Source organism: Triticum dicoccoides, chromosome 7A, assembly GCF_002162155.2.
Source record: "Triticum dicoccoides isolate Atlit2015 ecotype Zavitan chromosome 7A, WEW_v2.0, whole genome shotgun sequence".
Classification (NCBI taxonomy): Eukaryota; Viridiplantae; Streptophyta; class Magnoliopsida; order Poales; family Poaceae; genus Triticum; species Triticum dicoccoides.
The window spans coordinates 42,429,181-42,453,654 of NC_041392.1; the positions used below are offsets into that span (position 1 = coordinate 42,429,181).

Here is a 24,474-nt window from a genome sequence, read left to right on the forward strand (position 1 = left end):
AATCAATTTAGTGACACTATTGTGTTGAAGTTGTCCTTGTTGGTATGTGTTGGGGTAACACCTATAGCTATTTATATATACAAATATCAGTCATTACTATATATTACTTTTAGTGGTTTATTTTGTTCTTCCTTAGATGGCTCTTGTTTCTTGCTTCTTTCACTGGCTTGTCTCTTTCTTTTACCGTTATTTGTCTAGTTGTCACTATGTGAGGCATTGGCATTGTTCTACACATGTGAGCAAACTGCGCCTCTCATGGATAGTGGTATAGTTCCCTAAAATTGATAAATATACATTGTTGTTAATATAAGCGTACGTTCAAACATCCGATTAGTAAGTGCTTTCAAACAAAGATTTTTTTTATGTTAATAAGATAATTAACCACCGCCTTAAAGTTATTCCATGAATTAATGAGTAGTGTTGAACTGTTGATACATGATATCGAACAATATTTTCCATGTTTTTCTAATTAATTGTCAAGTATTTAATGTGAAGAATAGAAAGCATTGAATCATGAGTAAACAAAAGAACTGGAATTTCACAAAATGGGATGATATATAATGTTTTTATAGATCAATTCATGCACTAGATGTGCCTATGCTGTTATCTCAAATATAAAATTCTTGACTTTATTGGCATGCGTACATGCTACTATATAATTAAAATGGTACTTTTGTTGTATGTTGCTCAATACATTTTTCTAAAAAGTGATCACTTTATGAAGAGATTGTCTTTCTTGCAAGTTAACGTAAATTAAACTTTTGGGCTTCCATGTATAAACAATTTTAGCTTTTGTTGTTGCTATTTGCACGCATGTATTAATTCCTTCATCAACTTATGAAGTACAAGTAAGAAACTGAAACGAGGTTGTAAAGTATGAAACTGAAGTAGCAAGATGTAAAGTATGAAACTGAAATCGCAAGATGTAAAGTATGAAGTTGAACCTGTAAATATGGACTATCTAATGAGTACATGGACAGGTGTTTACGCAGCCTATAGTGTGCAAATATTTGTTGGTATGCTAGTTTTAAGATGTCTTTTTTTGCGAGAAAAACTTCCAATCTATTCATCTTCAATCATGGTAGTATAACGAACACTAGAAATAATAAAAATTACATCAAGATCCGTAGACCACCTAGCGACGACTACAAGCACTGAAGCGAGCCAAAGGCGCACCGCTGTCACCGCCCCTCCCTCGCCAGAGCTGGGCAAACCTTGTTGTAGTACACAGTCAGGAAGTCGTCGTGTTAAGGTCCCATAAAACCAACGTACCAGAACAGCAACCGCCGCGGATGAAGAGTGTAGATCAAAAGGATCCAACCTGAAAACATACGAACAAAGACGAAAGATGAACAGATCCGAGCAAATCCACCAAAGAAAGATCTGCCGGAGACACATCTTCACATGCCCACCGATGATGCTAGATGCATCACCAGAATGGGGGCTAGGCAGGAAGACCTTTATTCTATCTTCAGGGAGCCGCCGCCGTCTCGCCTTCCTGAGCAGAACACAAACCTTAACAAAGCTCGAAAAAAGATCTAAAAACGGAGCCCTCCCACCGGCAGGGGCCGAGATCCACTCCGCCTCCATGGCCCTAAGGCCACGGAGACGGGACGGACCGGCGCCGGCGCCGGCGGGAGGTAGAGAACGCTGGCTTTTTTTAGAGGCGGCGGCTAGCTAGGTCGTAGCCACACTATTCATTGGTTAGTTTTAAGATGTCAACTATTACTATTTACTATCAACACACGTGTATGGTTACCCACAAAAATGTGTATATAATAGTAACTAGGTGAGTCGTGCTTGTGTGTGTGTGCGTGCGGCTGCGCACGCGTGTTTGTGTGTAGTAGGGTTTTTTTCTATAAAGGGTGGATTTTACTTTCAAGAGATGGGATAGACGAGGAGGGCACCTACCTACACTTTGGATGGCTAGTTAAGTGATTGGCCTTCCATCACAGGAACGAAGATCGGTCTAAACATGTTTTAAGCTTTTTAGGCCTTTGGTGACTTATGTCACTATTGTACTTCTGCTGTCACTATTATTGTAAATATTGTGTACACTTATTTATTTATATAATACATAATAGAACATTTTTTCTACAGTTCATGGTTAAAAAAACATCGGTCTAAACGCATCCAAATGGCTCTTCCATTCTGCTCCTATTCCTTTCCCGAACCGACAGGAGCACTGCCTTTTTGTATAGAAGAAGAAATAGACGGTTTATTTACAGGGGTGACATGTTTTTGGAGGGAACTTGGCGAAAACCCCTGACACACACTCATTCAAATTAATCAATACCCTTGCTGGCTTGTGGCTTAGGAAAAGCTGCCCTCTCGTTGATATCCTCAAAAGTCAGGGCCGCCACCTTGGTGTGGTTCATGCACGTGCCACAGAAAATGCGACGGTTCCAATCTTTCTAGATGTTCCAAAGGGTATATAGACTCATCCCACTCCGCCGCCGCTTAGATTCTTCGAGTCTGGCACATTGTATCTGACAGCCCGGTTCCACACACACAAAATTCCGGACCCCTCCCTGTCCCACACTCCACCCCTCCACTCTCTTTTCCTGCTCCTAGACCCCGATGTTGCCATCACACCCACCTCATGCCCCGCCGCCGCTACAACAGATCTTCCTAGACCCACAGAATAGTCCATGTTGGACACCTTTGAGTTATCGCTACGGCCAACGACTACCGCCGCCACCGGGCCGAACCCGCAGAGCATGGAACCGCCAAAAGTGCCGCACCAACAAGAAGGCCTTAGAATGTCGGGGTATGAACTTTCCTTGATTTGCTAACATGTTGAATGGTTTGTCATGCACAATTCATCTTCCCATCATTTGGAAGTGCTATATGTATCATCGATTTGCTTTTGGTTGTTGGAAATTGATGAAATTCGAGGCTTAGCGGAAAAAGTAGGCAAATTTGGGAACGGGGCTAGCGTTAGGTACGCGGATAAATGGGCTTGTCTGTTTGGGGTTGGAGATACCCTAACAGGAGGGAAGTCAAGGTGGTGTGACATTGTCGCCATGGATTCACATGCAGATTAGAAACCACTAGTGACAAGAAGGTGCTAAATATCAGCTAGTTATGATTTGGTGGAATCGTGAGAGGAGGGACGAGAGTCATTGGGTTGGTTACACGCAGGTGTTGAGGTGGTGGATTATTTACTATGAGCGGCACCTTGAGTTGATGCCAAATCCAGGTTTTCACTAAGGTAAAAAATGAGCATGTTACATATAATCCACACGACACCTACCCTTTTTTGTTGCTAATATAAATAGAATAGTTTAGTTAATAAGAATTTATAGAATGGAATGATTCATTATACTTGTCTGCGCAAACCTGATACATTTTGTTGTCACTGTTTATTGGAGAAAGCACATCTCACTTCCGGGCTCTAGAGATACATCGTTGATGATCTTGTGATTGTGTTGCAATGGCGTAGGATTCAATACCGATTACCCTTTTATATAGAGGTGCATTCTTCATCGATAAGTTTACAATCTTAAATACAATAAAATACCATACCATACTATCTGATCTCGCTACCAAACTAGGTGTATCTTCTAGGTATGAATATGATAGGAATATGAAGTAGTGTACACCATTAACTCCTCCGAGTACATACCTTGCTATGACTATGTGCCAGGCCGAGAGATCCTAGGCACGCATAGGTTCGTAAGGTACGTTCATGCCCATATGGCACTTCTAACAAAAAAATACCTACATTAAAATGAATATCAAATTTGTACAATACAAATACAGGACATGATGATGTATGTGTGTGGGTAAGAGACTATGGTTACTACCCGCATTGTGGGCCTAAACACTGGTACATCACTCTTGCGTATTTTAAATCTCATTTGGTATCATGGGTGTGTTCCTTATATCACCCAGATTACCTCGTACTACCACATATAGCCATTAATACATGATCAGTGTAAATTATGAATCTATAGCTGGCACCCACAATGGCGCTATATTGAGCTCATCTAGGCAAAAAAATCTGAAATCAATCTCGCCTAGGAAAATGCCTTCCGCGGGATTCTCAATGAGGTCCTTCACTATAGCAGCCTTAGATATATTCTTTTGAAACCGGCCATCCCAGATTTCTTTTGAAACCGGCCATGTAGTTCATGTTCTACGGAAAAGTAACATGCCTCTCAAGACGACCTCATCTTATCATAGAGAAAGTACCAAACAATATGGTGATTGGTTTCTTCTTACTTCTCCTTGGGTATTTTGAAGAGAACTTTTGTGGCAAATACAACAAAATAGTTTATCTCTAAATAAATCCACTCTTATGACTTATGAGTTTGTTGTTTCTCATTACATGCGGTTGGTACTAGTTCCTGTAGAGGTTAATAAGGTTTCTCAAACAACATTAAAAAGATTTGTATATATTTCAACACAAAACAAATATCTGGAGACATTTGAATTATTGAACACATGTCAACATGATAGAACCCCCACACAAAAAGTTGGCATAATAAAAGTGCAATACAATACTGTTGGGTTTCGTAGTAATTTCAAAAAATTTCCTACGCACACGCAAGACCATGGTGATGCATAGCAACGAGAGGGGAGAGTATGATCTACGTACCCTTGTAGATCGACAACGGAAGCGTTTGGTTGATGTAGTCGTACGTCTCCACGGCCCGACTGATCAAGCACCGAAACTACGGCACCTCCGAGTTCTAGCACACGTTCAGCTCGATGACGATCCCCGGACTCCGATCCAGCAAAGTGTCGGGGAAGAGTTCCGTCAGCACGATGGCGTGGTGACGATCTTGATGTACTACCGTCGCAGGGCTTCGCCTAAGCACCGCTACAATATTATCGAGGACTATGGTGGAAGGGGGCACCGCACACGGCTAAGAATATGATCACCTGGATCAACTTGTGTCTCTAGGGGGTGCCCCTGCCTCCGTATATAAAGGTTCAAGGGAGGGGGGCCGGCCGGCCAGGAGAGGCGCGCCAGGAGGAGTCCAACTCCTTCTGGGAGTAGGACTCCCTCCCTTTCCTAGTTGGAATAGGATTCATGGAGGGGGGGAAAGAGGAGAGAGAGGAGGAAGGGGGCCGGCCCCCTCTCCTTGTCCAATTTGGACCAAGGGGGGAGGGGCGCGCGGCCCAGCCCTGGCTGCCTCTTCTCTTCTTCCACTAAGGCCCACTAAGGCCCATATACCTCCCGGGGGGTTCCGGTAACCTCCCGGTACTCCGGTAAAATCCCGATTTCACCCGGAACACTTCCGATATCCAAACATAGGCTTCCAATATATCAATCTTTATGTCTCGACCATTTTGAGACTCCTCGTCATGTCCGTGATCACATCCAGGACTCCAAACAACCTTCGGTACATCAAAATGCATAAACTCATAATATAACTGTCATCGTAACCTTAAGCGTGCGGACCCTATGGGTTCGAGAACAATGTAGACATGACCGAGACACGTCTCCGGTCAATAACCAATAGAGGAACCTGGATGCTCATATTGGCTCCTACATATTCTACGAAGATCTTTTATCGGTCAGACCGCATAACAACATACGTTGTTCCCTTTGTCATCGGTATGTTACTTGCCCGAGATTCGATCGTCGGTATCCCATACCTAGTTCAATCTCATTACCGGCAAGTCTCTTTACTCGTTCTGTAATACATCATCCCGCAACTAACTCATTAGTTGCAATGCTTGCAAGGCTTAAGTGATGTGCATTACCGAGAGGGCCCAGAGATACCTCTCCGACAATCGGAGTGACAAATCCTAATCTCAAAATACGCCAACCCAACATGTATCTTTGGAGACACCTCTAGAGCTCCTTTATAATCACCCAGTTACGTTGTGACGTTTGGTAGCACACAAAGTGCTCCTCTGGCAAACGGGAGTTGCATAATCTCATAGTCATAGGAACATGTATAAGTCATGAAGAAAGCAATAGCAACATACTAAACGATCGGGTGCTAAGCTAATGGAATGGGTCATGTCAATCAGATCATTCAACTAATGATGTGATCCCGTTAATCAAATGAAAACTCTTTGTCCATGGTTAGGAAACATAACCATATTTGATTAACAAGCTAGTCTAGTAGAGGCATACTAGTGACACTTTGTTTGTCTATGTATTCACACATGTATTATGTTTCCGGTTAATACAATTCAAGCATGAATAATAAACATTTATCATGATTATAAGGAAATAAATAATAACTTTATTATTGCCTCTAGGGCATATTTTAGTGACACTCTGTTTGTCTATGTATTCACACATGTATTATGTTTCCGGTTAATACAATTCTAGCATGAATAATAAACATTTATCATGATTATAAGGAAATAAATAATAACTTTATTATTGCCTCTAGGGCATGCCATAGAGGCAATAATAAAGTTATTATTTATTTCCTTATAATCATGATAAATGTTTATTATTCATGCTAGAATTGTATTAACCGGAAACATAATACATGTGTGAATACATAGACAAACAAAGTGTCACTAGTATGCCTCTACTTGACTAGCTCGTTAATCAAAGATGGTTATGTTTCCTAACCATGAACAATGAGTTGTTATTTGATTAACGAGATCACATCATTGAGAGAATGATCTGATTGACATGACCCATTCCATTAGCTTAGCACCCGATCGTTTAGTATGTTACTATTGCTTTCTTCATGACTTATACATGTTCCTATAACTATGAGATTATGCAACTCCCGTTTACCAGAGGAACACTTTGGGTACTACCAACCGTCACAACGTAACTGGGTGATTATAAAGGAGTACTACAGGTGTCTCCAAAGGTACATGTTGGGTTGGCATATTTCGAGATTAGGTTTTGTCACTCCGATTGTCGGAGAGGTATCTCTGGGCCCTCTCAGTAATGCACATCATTTAAGACTTGCAAGCATTGCAACTAAATGAGTTAGTTGCGGGATGATGTATTACAGAACGAGTAAAGAGACTTGCCGGCAACTAGATTGAACTAGGTATTGGAATACCGACGATCGAATCTCGGGCAAGTAACATACCGATGACAAAGGGAACGACGTATGTTGTTATGCGGTCTGACCGATAAAGATCTTCGTAGAATATGTAGGAGCCAATATGGGCATCCAGGTCCCGCTATTGGTTATTGACCGGAGATGTGTCTCGGTCATGTCTACATTGTTCTCGAACCCGTAGGGTCCGCACGCTTAAGGTTACGATGGCAGTTATATTATGAGTTTATGCATTTTGATGTACCGAAGGTTGTTCGGAGTCCCGGATGTGATCACGGACATGACGAGGAGTCTCGAAATGGTCGAGACATAAAGATTGATATATTGGAAGCCTATGTTTGGATATCGAAAGTGTTCCGGGTGAAATCGGGATTTTACCGGAGTACCGGGAGGTTACCGGAACCCCCCGGGGAGCTAGATGGTCCTTATTGGGCCTTAGTGGAAATGAGAAGAGGCAGCCCATAGTGGACCGCGCGCCCCTCCCCTCCCTTGGTCCGAATTGGACAAGGAGAGGGGGCCAGCCCCTCTCTCTCTTTTCCCCCCTCCGCGAGTCCTATTCCAACTAGGATTGGGGGGGAATCCTACTCCCAGAGGGAGTAGGACTCTCCTGGCGCGCCCCTCATGGCCGGCCAGCCTTCCCCCCTTTAGTCCTTTATATACGGAGGCAGGGGCACCCCAGAAACACAGAAGTTGATCCACGTGATCTTTTCCTTAGCCGTGTGCGGCGCCCCAGCCACCATAGTCCTCGATAATATTGTAGCGGAGTTTAGGCGAAGCCCTGCTACTGTAGTACATCAAGATCGTCACCACGCCGTCGTGCTGACGGAACTCTTCCCCGACACTTTGCTGGATCGGAGTCCGGGGATCGTCATCGAGCTGAACGTGTGCTAGAACTCGGAGGTGTCGTAGTTTCGGTGCTTGATCGATCGGATCGTGAAGACGTACGACTACATCAACCAAACGCTTCCGTTGTCGATCTACTAGGTATGTAGATCACACTCCCCCCTTCTCGTTGCTAGGCATCACATGATCTTGCGTGTGCGTAGGAAAAATTTTGAAATTACTACGAAACCCAACAGTGGTATTAGAGCCTAGGTTTTATATGTTGATGTTATATGCACGAGTAGAACACAAGTGAATTGTGGGCGATATAAGTCATACTGCCTACCAGCATGTCAAACTTTGGTTCGGCGGTATTGTTGGATGAAGCGGCCCAGACCGACATTATGCGTACGCTTACGCAAGACCGGTTCTCCCGACGCGCTTTGCACAGAGGTGGCTTGTGGGTGACAGTTTCTCCAACTTTAGTTGAACCAAGTGTGGCTACGCCCGGTCCTTGCGATGGTTAAAACAGAGTCAAATTGACAAACTATCGTTGTGGTTTTGATGCGTAGGTGAGATTTGTTCTTACTTAAGCCCGTAGCAGCCACGTAATACTTGCAACAACAAAGTAGAGGACGTCTAACTTGTTTTTGCAGGGCATGTTGTGATGTGATATGGTCAAGACATGATACTGAATTTTATTGTATGAGATGATCATGTTTTGTAACCGAGTTATCGGCAACCGGCAGGAGCCATATGGTTGTCGCTTTATTGTATGCAATGCAATCGCGATGTAATGCTTTACTTTATCACTAAACGGTAGCGATAGTCGTGGAAGCACAAGCTTGGCGAGACGACAATGATGCTACGATGGAGATGAAGGTGTCACGCCGATGACGATGGTGATCACGACGGTGCTTCGGAGATGGAGATCACAAGCACAAGGTGATGATGGCCATATCATATCACTTATATTGATTGCATGTGATGTTTATCTTTTTATGCATCTTATCTTGCTTTGATTGACGGTAGCATTATAAGATGATCTCTCACTAAATTATCAAGAAGTGTTCTCCCTGAGTATGCACCGTTGCCAAAGTTCGTCGTGCCCAGACACCACGTGATGATCGGGTGTGATAAGCTCTACGTCCATCTACAATGGGTGCAAGCCAGTTTTGCACACGCAGAATACTCGGGTTATACTTGACGAGCCTAGCATATGCAGATATGGCCTTGGAACACGGAGACTGAAAGGTCGAGCGTGAATCATATAGTAGATATGATCAACATAACGATGTTCACCATTGAAAACTACTCCATATCACATGATGATCGGTTATGGTTTAGTTGATTTGGATCACGTGATCACTTAGAGGATTAGAGGGATGTCCGTCTAAGTGGGAGTTCTTTAAGTAATTTGACTAATTGAACTTAAATTTATCATGAACTTAGTACCTGATAGTATCTTGCTTATGTATGTTTGATTGTAGATAGATGGCCCATGCTGTTGTTCCGTTGAATTTTAATGCGTTCCTTGAGAAAGCAAAGTTGAAAGATGATGGTAGCAATTACATGGATTGGGTCCGTAACTTGAGGATTATCCTCATTGCTGCACAGAAGAATTACGTCCTGGAAGCACCGCTGGGTGCCAGGCCTGCTGCAGGAGCAACACCAGATGTTATGAATGTCTGGCAGAGCAAAGCTGATGACTACTCGATAGTTCAGTGTGCCATGCTTTACGGCTTAGAATCGGGACTTCAACGACGTTTTGAACGTCATGGAGCATATGAGATGTTCCAGGAGTTGAAGTTAATATTTCAAGCAAATGCCCGAATTGAGAGATATGAAGTCTCCAATAAGTTCTATAGCTGCAAGATGGAGGAGAACAGTTCTGTCAGTGAGCATATACTCAAAATGTCTGGGTATAATAATCACTTGATTCAATTGGGAGTTAATATTCTAGATGATTGCGTCATTGACAGAATTCTCCAATCACTGCCACCAAGCTACAAGAGCTTCGTGATGAACTATAATATGCAAGGGATGAATAAGACTATTCCTGAGCTCTTCTCAATGCTGAAAGCCGCGGAGGTAGAAATCAAGAAGGAGCATCAAGTGTTGATGGTCAACAAGACCACTAGTTTCAAGAAAAAGGGCAAAGGAAAGAAGAAGGGGAACTTCAAAAAGAACGGCAAGCAAGTTGCTACTCAAGAGAAGAAACCCAAGTCTGGACCTAAGCCTGAAACTGAGTGCTTCTACTGCAAGCAGACTGGTCACTGGAAGCGGAACTGCCCCAAGTATTTGGCGAATAAGAAGGATGGCAAGGTGAACAAAGGTATATGTGATATACATGTTATTGATGTGTACCTTACTAGAGCTCGCAGTAGCACCTGGGTATTTGATACTGGTTCTGTTGCTAATATTTGCAACTCGAAACAGGGACTACGGATTAAGCGAACACTGGCAAAGGACGAGGTGACGATGCGCGTGGGAAACGGTTCCAAAGTCGATGTGATCACGGTCGGCACGCTACCTCTACATCTACCTTCGGGATTAGTATTAGACCTAAATAATTGTTATTTGGTGCCAGCGTTGAGCATGAACATTATATCTGGATCTTGTTTGATGCGAGAAGGTTATTCATTTAAATCAGAGAATAATGGTTGTTCTATTTATATGAGTAATATCTTTTATGGTCATGCACCTTTGAAGAGTGGTCTATTTTTGATGAATCTCGATAGTAGTAACACACATATTCATAATGTTGAAGCCAAAAGATGCAGAGTTGATAATGAGAGTGCAACTTATTTGTGGCACTGCCGTTTAGGTCATATCGGTGTAAAGCGCATGAAGAAACTCCATACTGATGGACTTTTGGAGCCACTTGATTATGAATCACTTGGTACTTGCGAACCGTGCCTCATGGGCAAGATGACTAAAACGCCGTTCTCCGGTACTATGGAGAGAGCAACAGATTTGTTGGAAATCATACATACAGATGTATGTGGTCCGATGAATATTGAGGCTCATGGCGGATATCGTTATTTTCTCACCTTCACAGATGATTTAAGCAGATATGGGTATATCTACTTAATGAAACATAAGTCTGAAACATTTAAAAAGTTCAAAGAATTTTAGAGTGAAGTTGAAAATCATCGTAACAAGAAAATAAAGTTTCTACAATCTGATCGTGGAGGAGAATATTTGAGTTACGAGTTTGGTGTACATTTGAAACAATGCGGAATAGTTTCGCAACTCACGCCACCCGGAACACCACAGCGTAATGGTGTGTCCGAACGTCGTAATCGTACTTTACTAGATATGGTGCGATCTATGATGTCTCTTACTGATTTACCGCTATCGTTTTGGGGTTATGCTTTAGAGACGGCCGCATTCACGTTAAATAGGGCACCATCAAAATCCGTTGAGACGACGCCTTATGAACTATGGTTTGGCAAGAAACCAAAGTTGTCATTTCTTAAAATTTGGGGCTGCGATGCTTATGTGAAAAAACTTCAACCTGATAAGCTCGAACCCAAATCGGAGAAATGTATCTTCATAGGATACCCAAAGGAGAGTGTTGGGTACACCTTCTATCACAGATCCAAAGGCAAGACATTCGTTGCTAAGAATGGATCCTTTCTAGAGAAGGAGTTTCTCTCAAAAGAAGTGAGTAAGAGGAAAGTAGAACTTGACAAGGTAACTGTACCTGCTCCCTTATTGGAAAGTAGTACATCACAGAAACCTGTTTCTACGACACCTACACCGATTAGTGAGGAAGCTAATGATAATGATCATGAAACTTTAGAACAAGATACTACTGAACCTCGTAGATCAACCAGAGTAAGATCCGCACCAGAGTGGTACGGTAATCCTGTTCTGGAAGTCATGCTACTAGATCATGATGAACCTACGAACTATGAAGAAGCAATGGTGAGCCCAGATTCCGCAAAGTGGCTTGAAGCCATGAAATCTGAGATGGGATCCATGTATGAAAACAAAGTATGGACTTTGGTTGACTTGCCCGATGATCGGCAACCAATTGAGAATAAATGGATCTTCAAGAAGAAGACTGACGCCGACGGTAATATTATTGTCTACAAAGCTCAACTTGTCGCAAAAGGTTTTTGGCAAGTTCAAGGGATTGACTACGATGAGACCATCTCACCTGTAGTGATGCTTAAGTCTGTCCGAATCATGTTAGCAATTGCCGCATTTTATGATTATGAAATTTGGCAGATGGATGTCAAAACTGCATTCCTGAATGGATTTCTGGAAGAAGAGTTGTATATGATGCAACCAGAGGGTTTTGTCGATCCAAAGGGAGCTAACAAAGTGTGCAAGCTCCAGCGATCCATTTATGGACTGGTGCAAGCCTCTCGGAGTTGGAATAAACGTTTTGATAGTGTGATCAAAGCATTTGGTTTTATACAGACTTTTGGAGAAGCCTGTATTTACAAGAAAGTGAGTGGGAGCTCTGTAGCATTTCTGATATTATATGTGGATGACATATTACTAATTGGAAATGATGTAGAATTTCTGGATAGCATAAAGGGATACTTGAATAAAAGTTTTTCAATGAAAGACCTCGGTGAAGCTGCTTACATATTAGGCATTAAGATCTATAGAGATAGAACAAGATGCTTAATTGGACTTTCACAAACCACATACCTTGACAAAGTTTTGAAAAAGTTCAAAATGGATCAAGCAAAGAAAGGATTCTTGCCTGTGTTACAAGGTGTGAAGTTGAGTAAGACTCAATGCCCGACCACTGCAGAAGATAGAGAGAATATGAAAGATGTTCCCTATGCATCCTCCATAGGATCTATCATGTATGCAATGCTGTGTACTAGACCTGATGTGTGCCTTGCTATAAGTCTAGCAGGGAGGTACCAAAGTAGTCCAGGAGTGGATCACTGGACAGCGGTCAAGAACATCCTGAAATACCTGAAAAGGACTAAGGATATGTTTCTCGTATATGGAGGTGACAAAGAGCTCATCGTAAACGGTTACGTTGATGCAAGCTTTGACACTGATCCGGACGATTCTAAATCGCAAACCGGATATTTGTTTACATTAAACGGTGGAGCTGTCAGTTGGTGCAGTTCTAAACAAAGCGTTGGGGCGGGATCTACATGTGAAGCGGAGTACATAGCTGCTTCGGAAGCAGCAAACGAGGGAGACTAGATGAAGGAGTTCATATCCGATCTACGTGTCATACCTAGTGCATCGGGTCCAATGAAAATCTTTTGTGACAATACTGGTGCAATTGCCTTGGCAAAGGAATCCAAATTTCACAAGAGAACCAAGCACATCAAGAGACGCTTCAATTCCATCCGGGATCTAGTCCAGGTGGAAGACATAGAGATTTGCAAGATACATACGGATCTGAATATTGCAAACCCGTTGACTAAGCCTCTTCCACGGGCAAAACATGATCAGCACCAAGGCTCCATGGGTGTTAGAATCATTACTGTATAATCTAGATTATTGACTCTAGTGCAAGTGGGAGACTGAAGGAAATATGCCCTAGAGGCAATAATAATGTTATTATTTATTTCCTTGTAATTATGATAAATGTTTATTATTCATGCTAGAATTGTATTAACCGGAAACATAATACATGTGTGAATACATAGAGAAACAAAGTGTCACTAGTATGCCTCTACTTGACTAGCTCGTTAATCAAAGATGGTTATGTTTCCTAACCATGAACAATGAGTTGTTATTTGATTAACGAGATCACATCATTGAGAGAATGATCTGATTGACATGACCCATTCCATTAGCTTAGCACCCGATCGTTTAGTATGTTGCTATTGCTTTCTTCATGACTTATACATGTTCCTATAACTATGAGATTATGCAACTCCCGTTTACCAAAGGAACACTTTGGGTACTACCAAACGTCACAACGTAACTGGGTGATTATAAAGGAGTACTACAGGTGTCTCCAAAGGTACATGTTGGGTTGGCGTATTTCGACATTAGGTTTTGTCACTCCGATTGTCGGAGAGGTATCTCTGGGCCCTCTCGGTAATGCACATCATTTAAGCCTTGCAAGCATTACAACTAAATGAGTTAGTTGCGGGATGATGTATTACAGAGCGAGTAAAGAGACTTGCCGGCAACGAGATTGAACTAGGTATTGGAATACCGACGATCGAATCTCGGGCAAGTAACATACCGATGACAAAGGGAACGACGTATGTTGTTATGCGGTATGACCGATAAAGATCTTCGTAGAATATGTTGGAGCCAATATGGGCATCCAGGTCCCGCTATTGGTTATTGACCGGAGACGTGTCTCGGTCATGTCTACATTGTTCTCGAACCCGTAGGGTCCGCACGCTTAAGGTTACGATGACAGTTATATTATGAGTTTATGCATTTTGATGTACCGAAGGTTGTTCGGAGTCCCGGATGTGATCACAGACATGACGAGGAGTCTCGAAATGGTCGAGACATAAAGATTGATATATTGGAAGCCTATGTTTGGATATCGGAAGTGTTCCGGGTGAAATCGGGATTTTACCGGAGTACCGGGAGGTTACCGGAACCCCCCGGGGAGCTAGATGGGCCTTATTGGGCCTTAGTGGAAAAGAGAAGCGGCAGCCCATAGTGGGCCGCGCGCCCCTCCCCTCCCTTGGTCCGAATTGGACAAGGAGAGGGGGCCGGCCCCTCTCTCTCTCTTTTCCCCCCTCCGCGAGTCCTATTCCAACTAGGATTGGAGGGGGAATCCTACTCCCAGAGGGAGTAGGACTCTCCTGGCGCGCCCCTCATGGCCGGCCAGCCTTCCCCCCTTTAGTCCTTTATATACGGAGGCAGGGGCACCCCAGAAACACAGAAGTTGATCCACGTGATCTTTTCCTTAGCTGTGTGCGGCGCCCCAGTCACCATAGTCCTCGATAATATTGTAGCAGAGTTTAGGCGAAGCCCTGCTGCTGTAGTACATCAAGATCGTCACCATGCCGTCGTGCTGACGGAACTCTTCCCCGACACTTTGCTGGATCGGAGTCCGGGGATCGTCATCGAGCTAAACGTGTGCTAGAACTCGGAGGTGCCGTAGTTTCGGTGCTTGATCGGTCGGATCGTGAAGACGTACGACTACATCAACCAAACGCTTCCGTTGCCGATCTACTAGGTATGTAGATCACACTCCCCCCTTCTCGTTGCTATGCATCACATGATCTTGCGTGTGCGTAGGAAAATTTTTGAAATTACTACGAAACCCAACAATATTTCCTTCAGTCTCCCACTTGCACTAGAGTCAATAATCTAGATTACACAGTAATGATTCTAACACCCATGGAGCCTTGGTGCTGATCATTTTTTGCTCGTGGAAGAGGCGTAGTCAACGGGTCTGCAACATTCAGATCCGTATGTATCTTGCAAATCTCTATGTCTCCCACCTGGACTAGATCCTGGATGGAATTGAAGCGTCTCTTGATGTGCTTGGTTCTCTTGTGAAATCTGGATTCCTTCGCCAAGGCAATTGCACCAGTATTGTCACAAAAGATTTTCATTGGACCCGATGCACTAGGTATGACACCTAGATCGGATATGAACTCCTTCATTCGTTGCTTCCAAAGCAGCTATGTATTCCGCTTCACACGTAGATCCCGCCACGATGCTTTGTTTAGAACTGCACCAACTGACAGCTCCACCGTTTAATGTAAACACGTATCCGGTTTGCGATTTAGAATCGTCCGGATCAGTGTCAAAGCTTGCATCAACGTAACCGTTTAGGATGAGCTCTTTGTCACCTCCATATACGAGAAACATATCCTTAGTCCTTTTCAGGTACTTCAGGATGTTCTTGACCGCTGTCCAGTGATCCACTCCTGGATTACTTTGGTACCTCCCTGCTAGACTTATAGCAAGGCACACATCAGGTCTGGTACACAGCATTGCATACATGATAGAGCCTATGGCTGAAGCATAGGGAACATCTTTCATCTTCTCTCTATCTTCTGCAGTGGTCGGGCATTGAGTCCGACTCAGCTTCACACCTTGTAACACAGGCAAGAACCCTTTCTTTGCTTGATCCATTTTGAACTTCTTCAAAATCTTGTCAAGGTATGTGCTTTGTGAAAGTCCAATTAAACGTCTTGATCTATCTCTATAGATCTTTATGCCTAATATGTAAGCAGCTTCACCGAGGTCTTTCATTGAAAAACTCTTATTCAAGTATCCCTTTATGCTATCCAGAAATTCTATATCATTTCCGATCAGTAATATGTCATCCACATATAATATCAGAAATGCTACATAGCTCCCACTCACTTTCTTGTAAATACAGGCTTCTCCAAAAGTCTGTATAAAACCAAATGCTTTGATCACACTATCAAAGCGTTTATTCCAACTCCGAGAGGCTTGCACCAGTCCATAAATGGATCGCTGGAGCTTGCACACTTTGTTAGCTCCCTTTGGATCGACAAAACCTTCCGGTTGCATCATATACAACTCTTCTTCCAGAAATCCATTCAGGAATGCAGCTTTGACATCCATCTGCCAAATTTCATAATCATAAAATGCGGCAATTGCTAACATGATTCGGACAGACTTAAGCATCGCTACGGGTGAGAAGGTCTCATCGTAGTCAATCCCTTGAACTTGCCGAAACCCTTTTGCGACAAGTCGAGCTTTGTAGACAATAATATTACCGTCGGCGTCAGTCTTCTTCTTGAAGATCCATTTATTCTCGATTGCTTGCCGATCATTGGGCAAGTCAACCAAAGTCCACACTTTGTTCTCATACATGGATCCCATCTCAGATTTCATGGCTTCAAGCCATTTTGCGGAATCTGGGCTCACCATCGCTTCTTCATAGTTCATAGGTTCATCATGATCTAGTAGCATGACTTTCAGAACAGGATTACTGTACCACTCTGGTGCGGATCTTACTCTGGTTGATCTACGAGGTTCAGTAGTATCTTGTTCTGAAGTTTCATGATCATTATGATTAGCTTCCTCACTAATTGGTGTAGGTGCCACAGAAACAGTTTTCTGTGATGCACTACTTTCCAATAAGGGAGCAGGTATAGTTACCTCGTCAAGTTCTACTTTCCTCCCACTCACTTCTTTCGAGAGAAACTCCTTCTCTAGAAAGTTTCCGAACTTAGCTACAAAAGTCTTGCCTTCGGATCTGTGATAGAAGGTGTATCCTATAGTCTCCTTTGGATATCCTATGAAGACACATTTCTCCGATTTGGGTTCGAGCTTATCAGGTTGAAGCTTTTTCACATAAGCATCGCAGCCCCAAACTTTCAGAAACGACAACTTTGGTTTCTTGCCAAACCATAGTTCATAAGGCGTCGTCTCAACGGATTTTGATGGTGCCCTATTTAACGTGAATGCGGCCGTCTCCAAAGCATAACCCCAAAACGATAGCGGTAAATCAGTAAGAGACATCATAGATCGCACCATATCTAGTAAAGTACGATTACGACGTTCGGACACACCATTACACTGTGGTGTTCCGGGTGGCGTGAGTTGCGAAACTATTCCGCATTGTTTCAAATGTACACCAAACTCGTAACTCAAATATTCTCCTCCACGATCAGATCGTAGAAACTTTATTTTCTTGTTACGATGATTTTCAACTTCACTCTGAAATTTTTTGAACTTTTCAAATGTCTCAGACTTATGTTTCATTAAGTAGATATACCCATATCTGCTTAAGTCATCTGTGAAGGTGAGAAAATAACGATATCCGCCACGAGCCTCAATATTCATCGGACCACATACATCTGTATTTATGATTTCCAACAAATCTGTTGCTCTCTCTATAGTACCGGAGAACGGCGTTTTAGTCATCTTGCCCATGAGGCACGGTTCGCAAGTACCAAGTGATTCATAATCAAGTGGTTCCAAAAGTCCATCAGTATGGAGTTTCTTCATGCGCTTTAAACCGATATGACCTAAATGGCAGTGCCACAAATAAGTTGCACTATCATTATCAACTCTGCATCTTTTGGCTTCAACATTATGAATATGTGTGTTACTACTATCGAGATTCAATAAGAATAGACCACTCTTCAAGGGTGCATGACCATAAAAAATATTACTCATATAAATAGAACAACCATTATTCTCTGATTTAAATGAATAACCGTCTCGCATCAAACAAGATCCAGATATAATGTTCATGCTTAACGCTGGCACCAAATAACATTTATTTAGGTCTAATATTAATCCCGAAGGTAGATGTAGAGGTAGCGTGCCGACTGCGATCACATCGACTTTGGAACCGTTTCCCACGCGCATCGTCACCTCGTCCTTAGCCAATCTTCGCTTAATCCGTAGTTCCTGTTTCGAGTTGCAAATATTAGCAACAGAAGCAGTATCAAATACCCAGGTGCTACTACGAGCATTAATAAGGTACACATCAATAACATGTATATCACATATACCTTTGTTCACCTTGCCATCCTTCTTATCCACCAAATACTTGGGGCAGTTCTGCTTCCAGTGACCAGTTTGCTTGCAGTAGAAGCACTCAGTTTCAGGATTAGGTCCGGACTTGGGTTTCTTCTCTTGAGCAGCAACTTGCTTGCTGTTCTTCTTGAAGTTCCCCTTCTTCTTCCCTTTGCCCTTTTTCTTGAAACTAGTGGTCTTGTTGACCATCAACACTTGATGCTCCTTTTTGATTTCTACCTCCGCAGCTTTCAGCATTGCGAAGAGCTCAGGAATAGTTTTATTCATTCCTTGCATATTATAGTTCATCACGAAGCTCTTGTAGCTTGGTGGCAGTGATTGGAGAATTCTGTCAATGATGCAATCATCTGGAAGATTAACTCCCATTTGAATCAAGTGATTATTATACCCAGACATTTTGAGTATATGCTCACTGACAGAACTGTTCTCCTCCATCTTGCAGCTATAGAACTTATTGGAGACTTCATATCTCTCAATCCGGGCATTTGCTTGAAATATTAACTTCAACTCCTGGAACATCTCATATGCTCCATGACGTTCAAAACGTCGTTGAAGTCCCGGTTCTAAGCCGTAAAGCATGGCACACTAAACTATCGAGTAGTCATCAGCTTTGCTCTGCCAGACGTTCACAACATCTGGTGTTGCTCCAGCAGCAGGCCTGGCACCCAGCGGTGCTTCCAGGACGTAATTCTTCTGTGCAGCAATGAGGATAATCCTCAAGTTACGGACCCAGTCCGTGTAATTGCTACCATCATCTTTCAACTTTGCTTTCTCAAGGAACGCATTAAAATTCAACGGAACAACAGCACGGGCCATTTATCTACAATCATACATAAACAAGCAAGATACTATCAGGTACTAAGTTCATGATAAATTTAGGTTCAGTTAATCACATTACTTAAAGAACTCCCACTTAGATAGACATCCCTCTAATCATCTAAGTGATTACGTGATCCAAATCAACTAAACCATGTCCGATCATCACGTGAGATGGAGTAGTTTCATTGGTGAACATCACTATGTTGATCATATCCACTATATGATTCACGCTCGACCTTTCGGTCTCCGTGTTCCGAGGCCTTATCTGTATATGCTTGGCTCGTAAAGTATAACCTGAGTATTCCGCGTGTGCAACTGTTTTGCACCCGTTATATTTGAACGTAGAGCCTATCACACCCGATCATCATGTGGTGTCTCAGCACGAAGAACTTTCGCAACGGTGCATACTCAGGGAGAACACTTCTTGATAATTTAGTGAGAGATCATCTTATAATGCTACCGTCAATCAAAGCAAGATAAGATGCATAAAAGATAAACATCACATGCAATCAATATAAGTGATATGATATGGCCATCATCATCTTGTGCTTGTGATCTCCATCTCCGAAGCACCGTCATCATCACCATCATCACCGGCGCGACACCTTGATCTCCATCGTAGCATCGTTGTCGTCTCGCCAATCTTATGCTTCCACGACTATCGCTACCGCTTAGTGATAAAGTAAAGCATTACAGCGCGATTGCATTGCATACAATAAAGCGACAACCATATGGCTCCTGCCAGTTGCCGATAACTCGGTTACAAAACATGATCATCTCATACAATAAAATTTAGCATCATGTCTTGACCATATCACATCACAACATGCCCTGCAAAAACAAGTTAGACGTCCTCTACTTTGTTGTTGCATGTTTTACGTGGCTGCTACGGGCTTAAGCAAGAACCAATCTTACCTACACATCAAAACCACAACGATAGTTTGTCAAGTTGGTGCTGTTTTAACCTTCGCAAGGACCGGGCGTAGCCACACTCGGTTCAACTAAAGTTGGAGAAACTGTCACCCGCAAGCCACCTATGTGCAAAGCACGTCGGGAGAACCGGTCTCGCGTAAGCGTACGCGTAATGTCGGTCCAGGCCGCTTCGTCCAACAATACTGCCGAACCAAAGTATGACATGCTGGTAAGCAATATGACTTATATCGCCCACAACTCACTTGTGTTCTACTCGTGCATATAACATCAACATATAAAACCTAGGCTCGGATGCCACTGTTGGGTTTTGTAGTAATTTCAAAAAAATTCCTACGCACACGCAAGATCATGGTGATGCATAGCAACGAGAGGGGAGAGTATGATCTACGTACCCTTGTAGATCGACAACGGAAGCGTTTGGTTGATGTAATCGTACGTCTCCACGGCCCGACCGATCAAGCACCGAAACTATGGCACCTCCGAGTTCTAGCACACGTTCAGCTCGATGACGATCCCCGGACTCCGATCCAGCAAAGTGTCGGGGAAGAGTTCCGTCAGCACGACAGCGTGGTGACGATCTTGATGTACTACCGTCGTAGGGCTTCACCTAAGCACCGCTACAATATTATCGAGGACTATGGTGGAAGGGGGCACCGCACATGGCTAAGAATATGATCACCTGGATCAACTTGTGTCTCTAGGGGGTGCCCCTGCCTCCGTATATAAAGGTTCAAGGGAGGGGGGCCGGCCGGCCAGGAGAGGCGCGCCAGGAGGAGTCCTACTCCTTCTGGGAGTAGGACTCCCCCCCTTTCCTAGTTGGAATAGGATTCATGGAGGGGGGGAAAGAGGAGAGAGAGGAGGAAGGGGGGCCGGCCCCCTCTCCTTGTACAATTCGGACCAAGGGGGGGAGGGGCGCGCGGCCCAGCCCTGGCTGCCTCTTCTCTTCTTCCACTAAGGCCCACTAAGGCCCATATACCTCCCGGGGGGTTCCGGTAACCTCCCGGTACTCCGGTAAAATTCCGATTTCACCCGGAACACTTCCGATATCCAAACATAGGCTTCCAATATATCAATCTTTATGTCTCGACCATTTCGAGACTCCTCGTCATGTCCGTGATCACATCCGGGACTTCGAACAACCTTCGGTACATCAAAATGCATAAAGTCATAATATAACTGTCATCGTAACCTTAAGCGTGCGGACCCTATGGGTTCGAGAATAATGTAGACATGACCGAGACACGTCTCCGGTCAATAACCAATAGCGGAACCTGGATGCTCATATTGGCTCCTACATATTCTACGAAGATCTTTTATCGGTCAGACCGCATAACAACATATGTTGTTCCCTTTGTCATCGGTATGTTACTTGCCCGAGATTCGATCGTCGATATCCCATACCTAGTTCAATCTCGTTACCGGCAAGTCTCTTTACTCGTTCTGTAATACATCATCCCGCAACTAACTCATTAGTTGCAATGCTTGCAAGGCTTAAGTGATGTGCATTACCGAGAGGGCCCAGAGATACCTCTCCGACAATCGGAGTGACAAATCCTAATCTCGAAATACGCCAACCCAACATGTACCTTTGGAGACACCTGTAGAGCTCCTTTATAATCACCCAGTTACGTTGTGAATTTTGGTAGCACACAAAGTGTTCCTCTGGCAAACGGGAGTTGCATAATCTCATAGTCATAGGAACATGTATAAGTCATGAAGAAAGCAATAGCAACATACTAAACGATCGGGTGCTAAGCTAATGGAATGGGTCATGTCAATCAGATCATTCAACTAATGATGTGATCCCGTTAATCAAATGACAACTCTTTGTCCATGGTTAGGAAACATAACCATCTTTGATTAACAAGCTAGTCTAGTAGAGGCATACTAGTGACACTATGTTTGTCTATGTATTCACACATGTATCATATTTCCGGTTTAATACAATTCTAGCATGAATAATAAACTTTTATCATGATATATAAGGAAATAAATAATAACTTTATTATTGCCTCAAGGGCATATTTCCTTCAAATACTTCAAGTACAATACATTATTGCATCCCTTTCAATAAAATCAACTTCACAAAAATAAACACTTAACAACAAACCAAGCTATGACATTTTCGGAGATCATTTTTTAGGATGAATGATCTAGAAAATGTGATGAAGTACTAGGAGAGTCTAATTAAAATATGTCATTTCTATGTTGGTATGGATGTCACTTGCAACAATATTGGCATCATGTGCAATACCAGCCAACCCCCTCCTTGCAAATCCGACATTGTAGAGTCCATTTGCACCTTTCCAGTGGTTGGGGAAGTCTTTTTTGGGTATGCCATCACTATTTAGCATACTCATGTCGTTCTGCATTTATTAAAATATTTTTATAAGAATATTTCAAAAAATATGATACAATGTTTGGAGAAAATTTCTATACTACTATATATAGTGTATGAGTTTTAAACTTTTGAATCTCAACACCAAAAAGCAGCGTGTCATTCATAAAGTCCATGGTATGGCTCAAAATGTTGGGATTTGAAGCTACAGTACAGGATACAGTATAGCGAAGATACTGCTGATTTCTAGAACCATCGCTATATTTTTAGTGTAGATAAAGTTCACTTGTCAGCTATAATAAATATATGCATGCTGGTCATGGCACACGTATTGGTAGCTGGATCGTGAGAATTTGTAGTGTGCATACTAATCGTGTCAACGAGAATTGAAAGTTCTGATGAAGTTTCTTTAAGCTAGTTGTAGTATAAGATACTAATTCTAAGCATGTAAAGCTTTACATCCAAAACCGAACGGCTACAACAATTGACTCGATGAAGCTTTCCATGCCAAGGTGCAGTGCTTGAAGCAAGCAAGCTTTGTATCCGTGAATTGAGATTTGACGTGTTGTGCACATACCTGTGTACTAGTATGACTATAAGTTGAAACCGATTGTCCTTTTAAGCTAGAAATTTTGTTTGACTTATTTACCATCATACGTTATTCATATTACTATGATGTTATATATAAATAATATTAATAATAATAATAATGGTGTTCTTTGAGATAAATTGAAATGAATGTCTATATACCTTGAGCCATATATTAGTGGTGCTTTTGTAACCTGTGGCAAACACAATAGCGTCATAGTACCTCTCATTCCCATCTGCAAACTCTATGAGATTTCCTCGAATGCATGATATTGGACCGAATACCTGCCACACAAAATATTTTTAAATTAGTCTGTTAGATTCCCCATATAGTATGTATATATTTATACTTATAAGCATGATTTTCCTCTCACCTTGATATCACCTTTTTTTATTAGCTTAGTGGTTCCAGTGTCTATGACAGCAGACCGACCAGTTTTTGCTTTTAGGGTGAGTGGACCAATATTAGGCCTCACAATTCCATACTTTGATAAATCACCTAATAAGATATATGCGAGGATCATAAGAATAAGATCTACAAGCTTCAGTGGAAGGTGCCACGTTGAGAGTACCATGCCCAGGTGGATCAACTCCTTTGTCATAACATGCAACTTCACAATTACCCATGTAAGAACTTGTTTAGTACAACGTCAACCATGATTTTTCTGAGAAACTAAGAAAACAATAGAAGTGGGATCGTGAAATCTACGTACCGGACTACGGATAATGATGGAAGTGTTAGCTCCATGCACTGCAAGATCATGGGCGATCTCAAAGCCAGAGTTCCCACATCCAACAACAAGCACGCTTTTCCCAACATAATCATTTCCGGACTTGTAACTTGATGAGTGGATTGTTTCACCAGGAAAGCTTTGTAGGCCAACGATCTCTGGAACATATCCCATACTATTTTCACCTGTTGCTACAACCAAGAACTTGGATGCATACATAGTTGGGCCATCCACCTTGTTATGTGTCATGACAACCCAACATTTCCTCACCTCGTCATACATGCATGACTCAACTAAAGTGTTAAACTTTGGGGATATATTGAAGTGCTTGACATAATCCTCCATATACCTTAGAAATTGATCTTTGGGAAGGTAGGTCGGCCAATCAGTTGGGTATGCCATGTGGGGTAGCTCACAAAACTCTTTGGCGATGTGGAGCTTGAGGCGATCATATGTGTATTTCTGCCATAACGACATAATACAATCTTCACGCTCAGCGATGATATATGGTATAGAGAGTTTGCGTAGGCATGCTGCTGTGGCAAGCCCAGAAGGACCCGCTCCGACGATGAAAACTTGGACCTTCTCCATGGAAAGACTTGAATATAGGTGCGCAATCAATTTAGTGACACTATTGTATTAAAGTTGTCCTTGTTGATATGTGTTTGGGTAACACCTATAGCTATTTATATATACTAATATCAACCGTTACTCATATTACTTTTAGTGGCTTGTTTCTTTATTCCTTAGATGGCTTCTTTCACTTGCTTTTCTCTTTCTTTTATAGTTATTGGTCTAGTTGTCT

General features: G+C 42.6%; 1 protein-coding gene across 1 annotated transcript; it reads right to left on the bottom strand.

Annotated features, from left to right (window-relative positions):
- Nucleotides 1-2: 2 nt before the first annotated feature.
- Nucleotides 3-24,071, bottom strand: LOC119333007 (probable indole-3-pyruvate monooxygenase YUCCA10). Its single transcript, XM_037606052.1, has 8 exons — nt 23,652-24,071; nt 23,313-23,531; nt 23,101-23,223; nt 22,267-22,378; nt 3,629-3,723; nt 2,600-2,782; nt 1,395-1,515; nt 3-67 (listed from the first exon to the last, which is right to left on the bottom strand). The coding sequence occupies exons 1-8, from the start codon at nt 24,069-24,071 to the stop codon at nt 3-5; spliced, it is 1,338 nt and encodes a 445-aa protein (XP_037461949.1).
- Nucleotides 24,072-24,474: the final 403 nt, after the last annotated feature.

Bases quoted from the DNA above. Each gene is read 5' to 3' on its own strand.
- LOC119333007 (XM_037606052.1), bottom strand. From the start codon at position 24,071: ATGGCATACCCAACTGATTGGCCGACCTACCTTCCCAAAGATCAATTT. The intron at 3,724-22,266 runs GTATTGCACATG...ATTTTAATGTAG, and splicing joins TGCAAGGAGGGGGTTGGCTG to GTATTTTTTTGTTAGAAGTG. The intron at 68-1,394 runs GTCTCCGGCAGA...ATATATAAATAG, and splicing joins CGGTGGGCATGTGAAGATGT to CTATAGGTGTTACCCCAACA.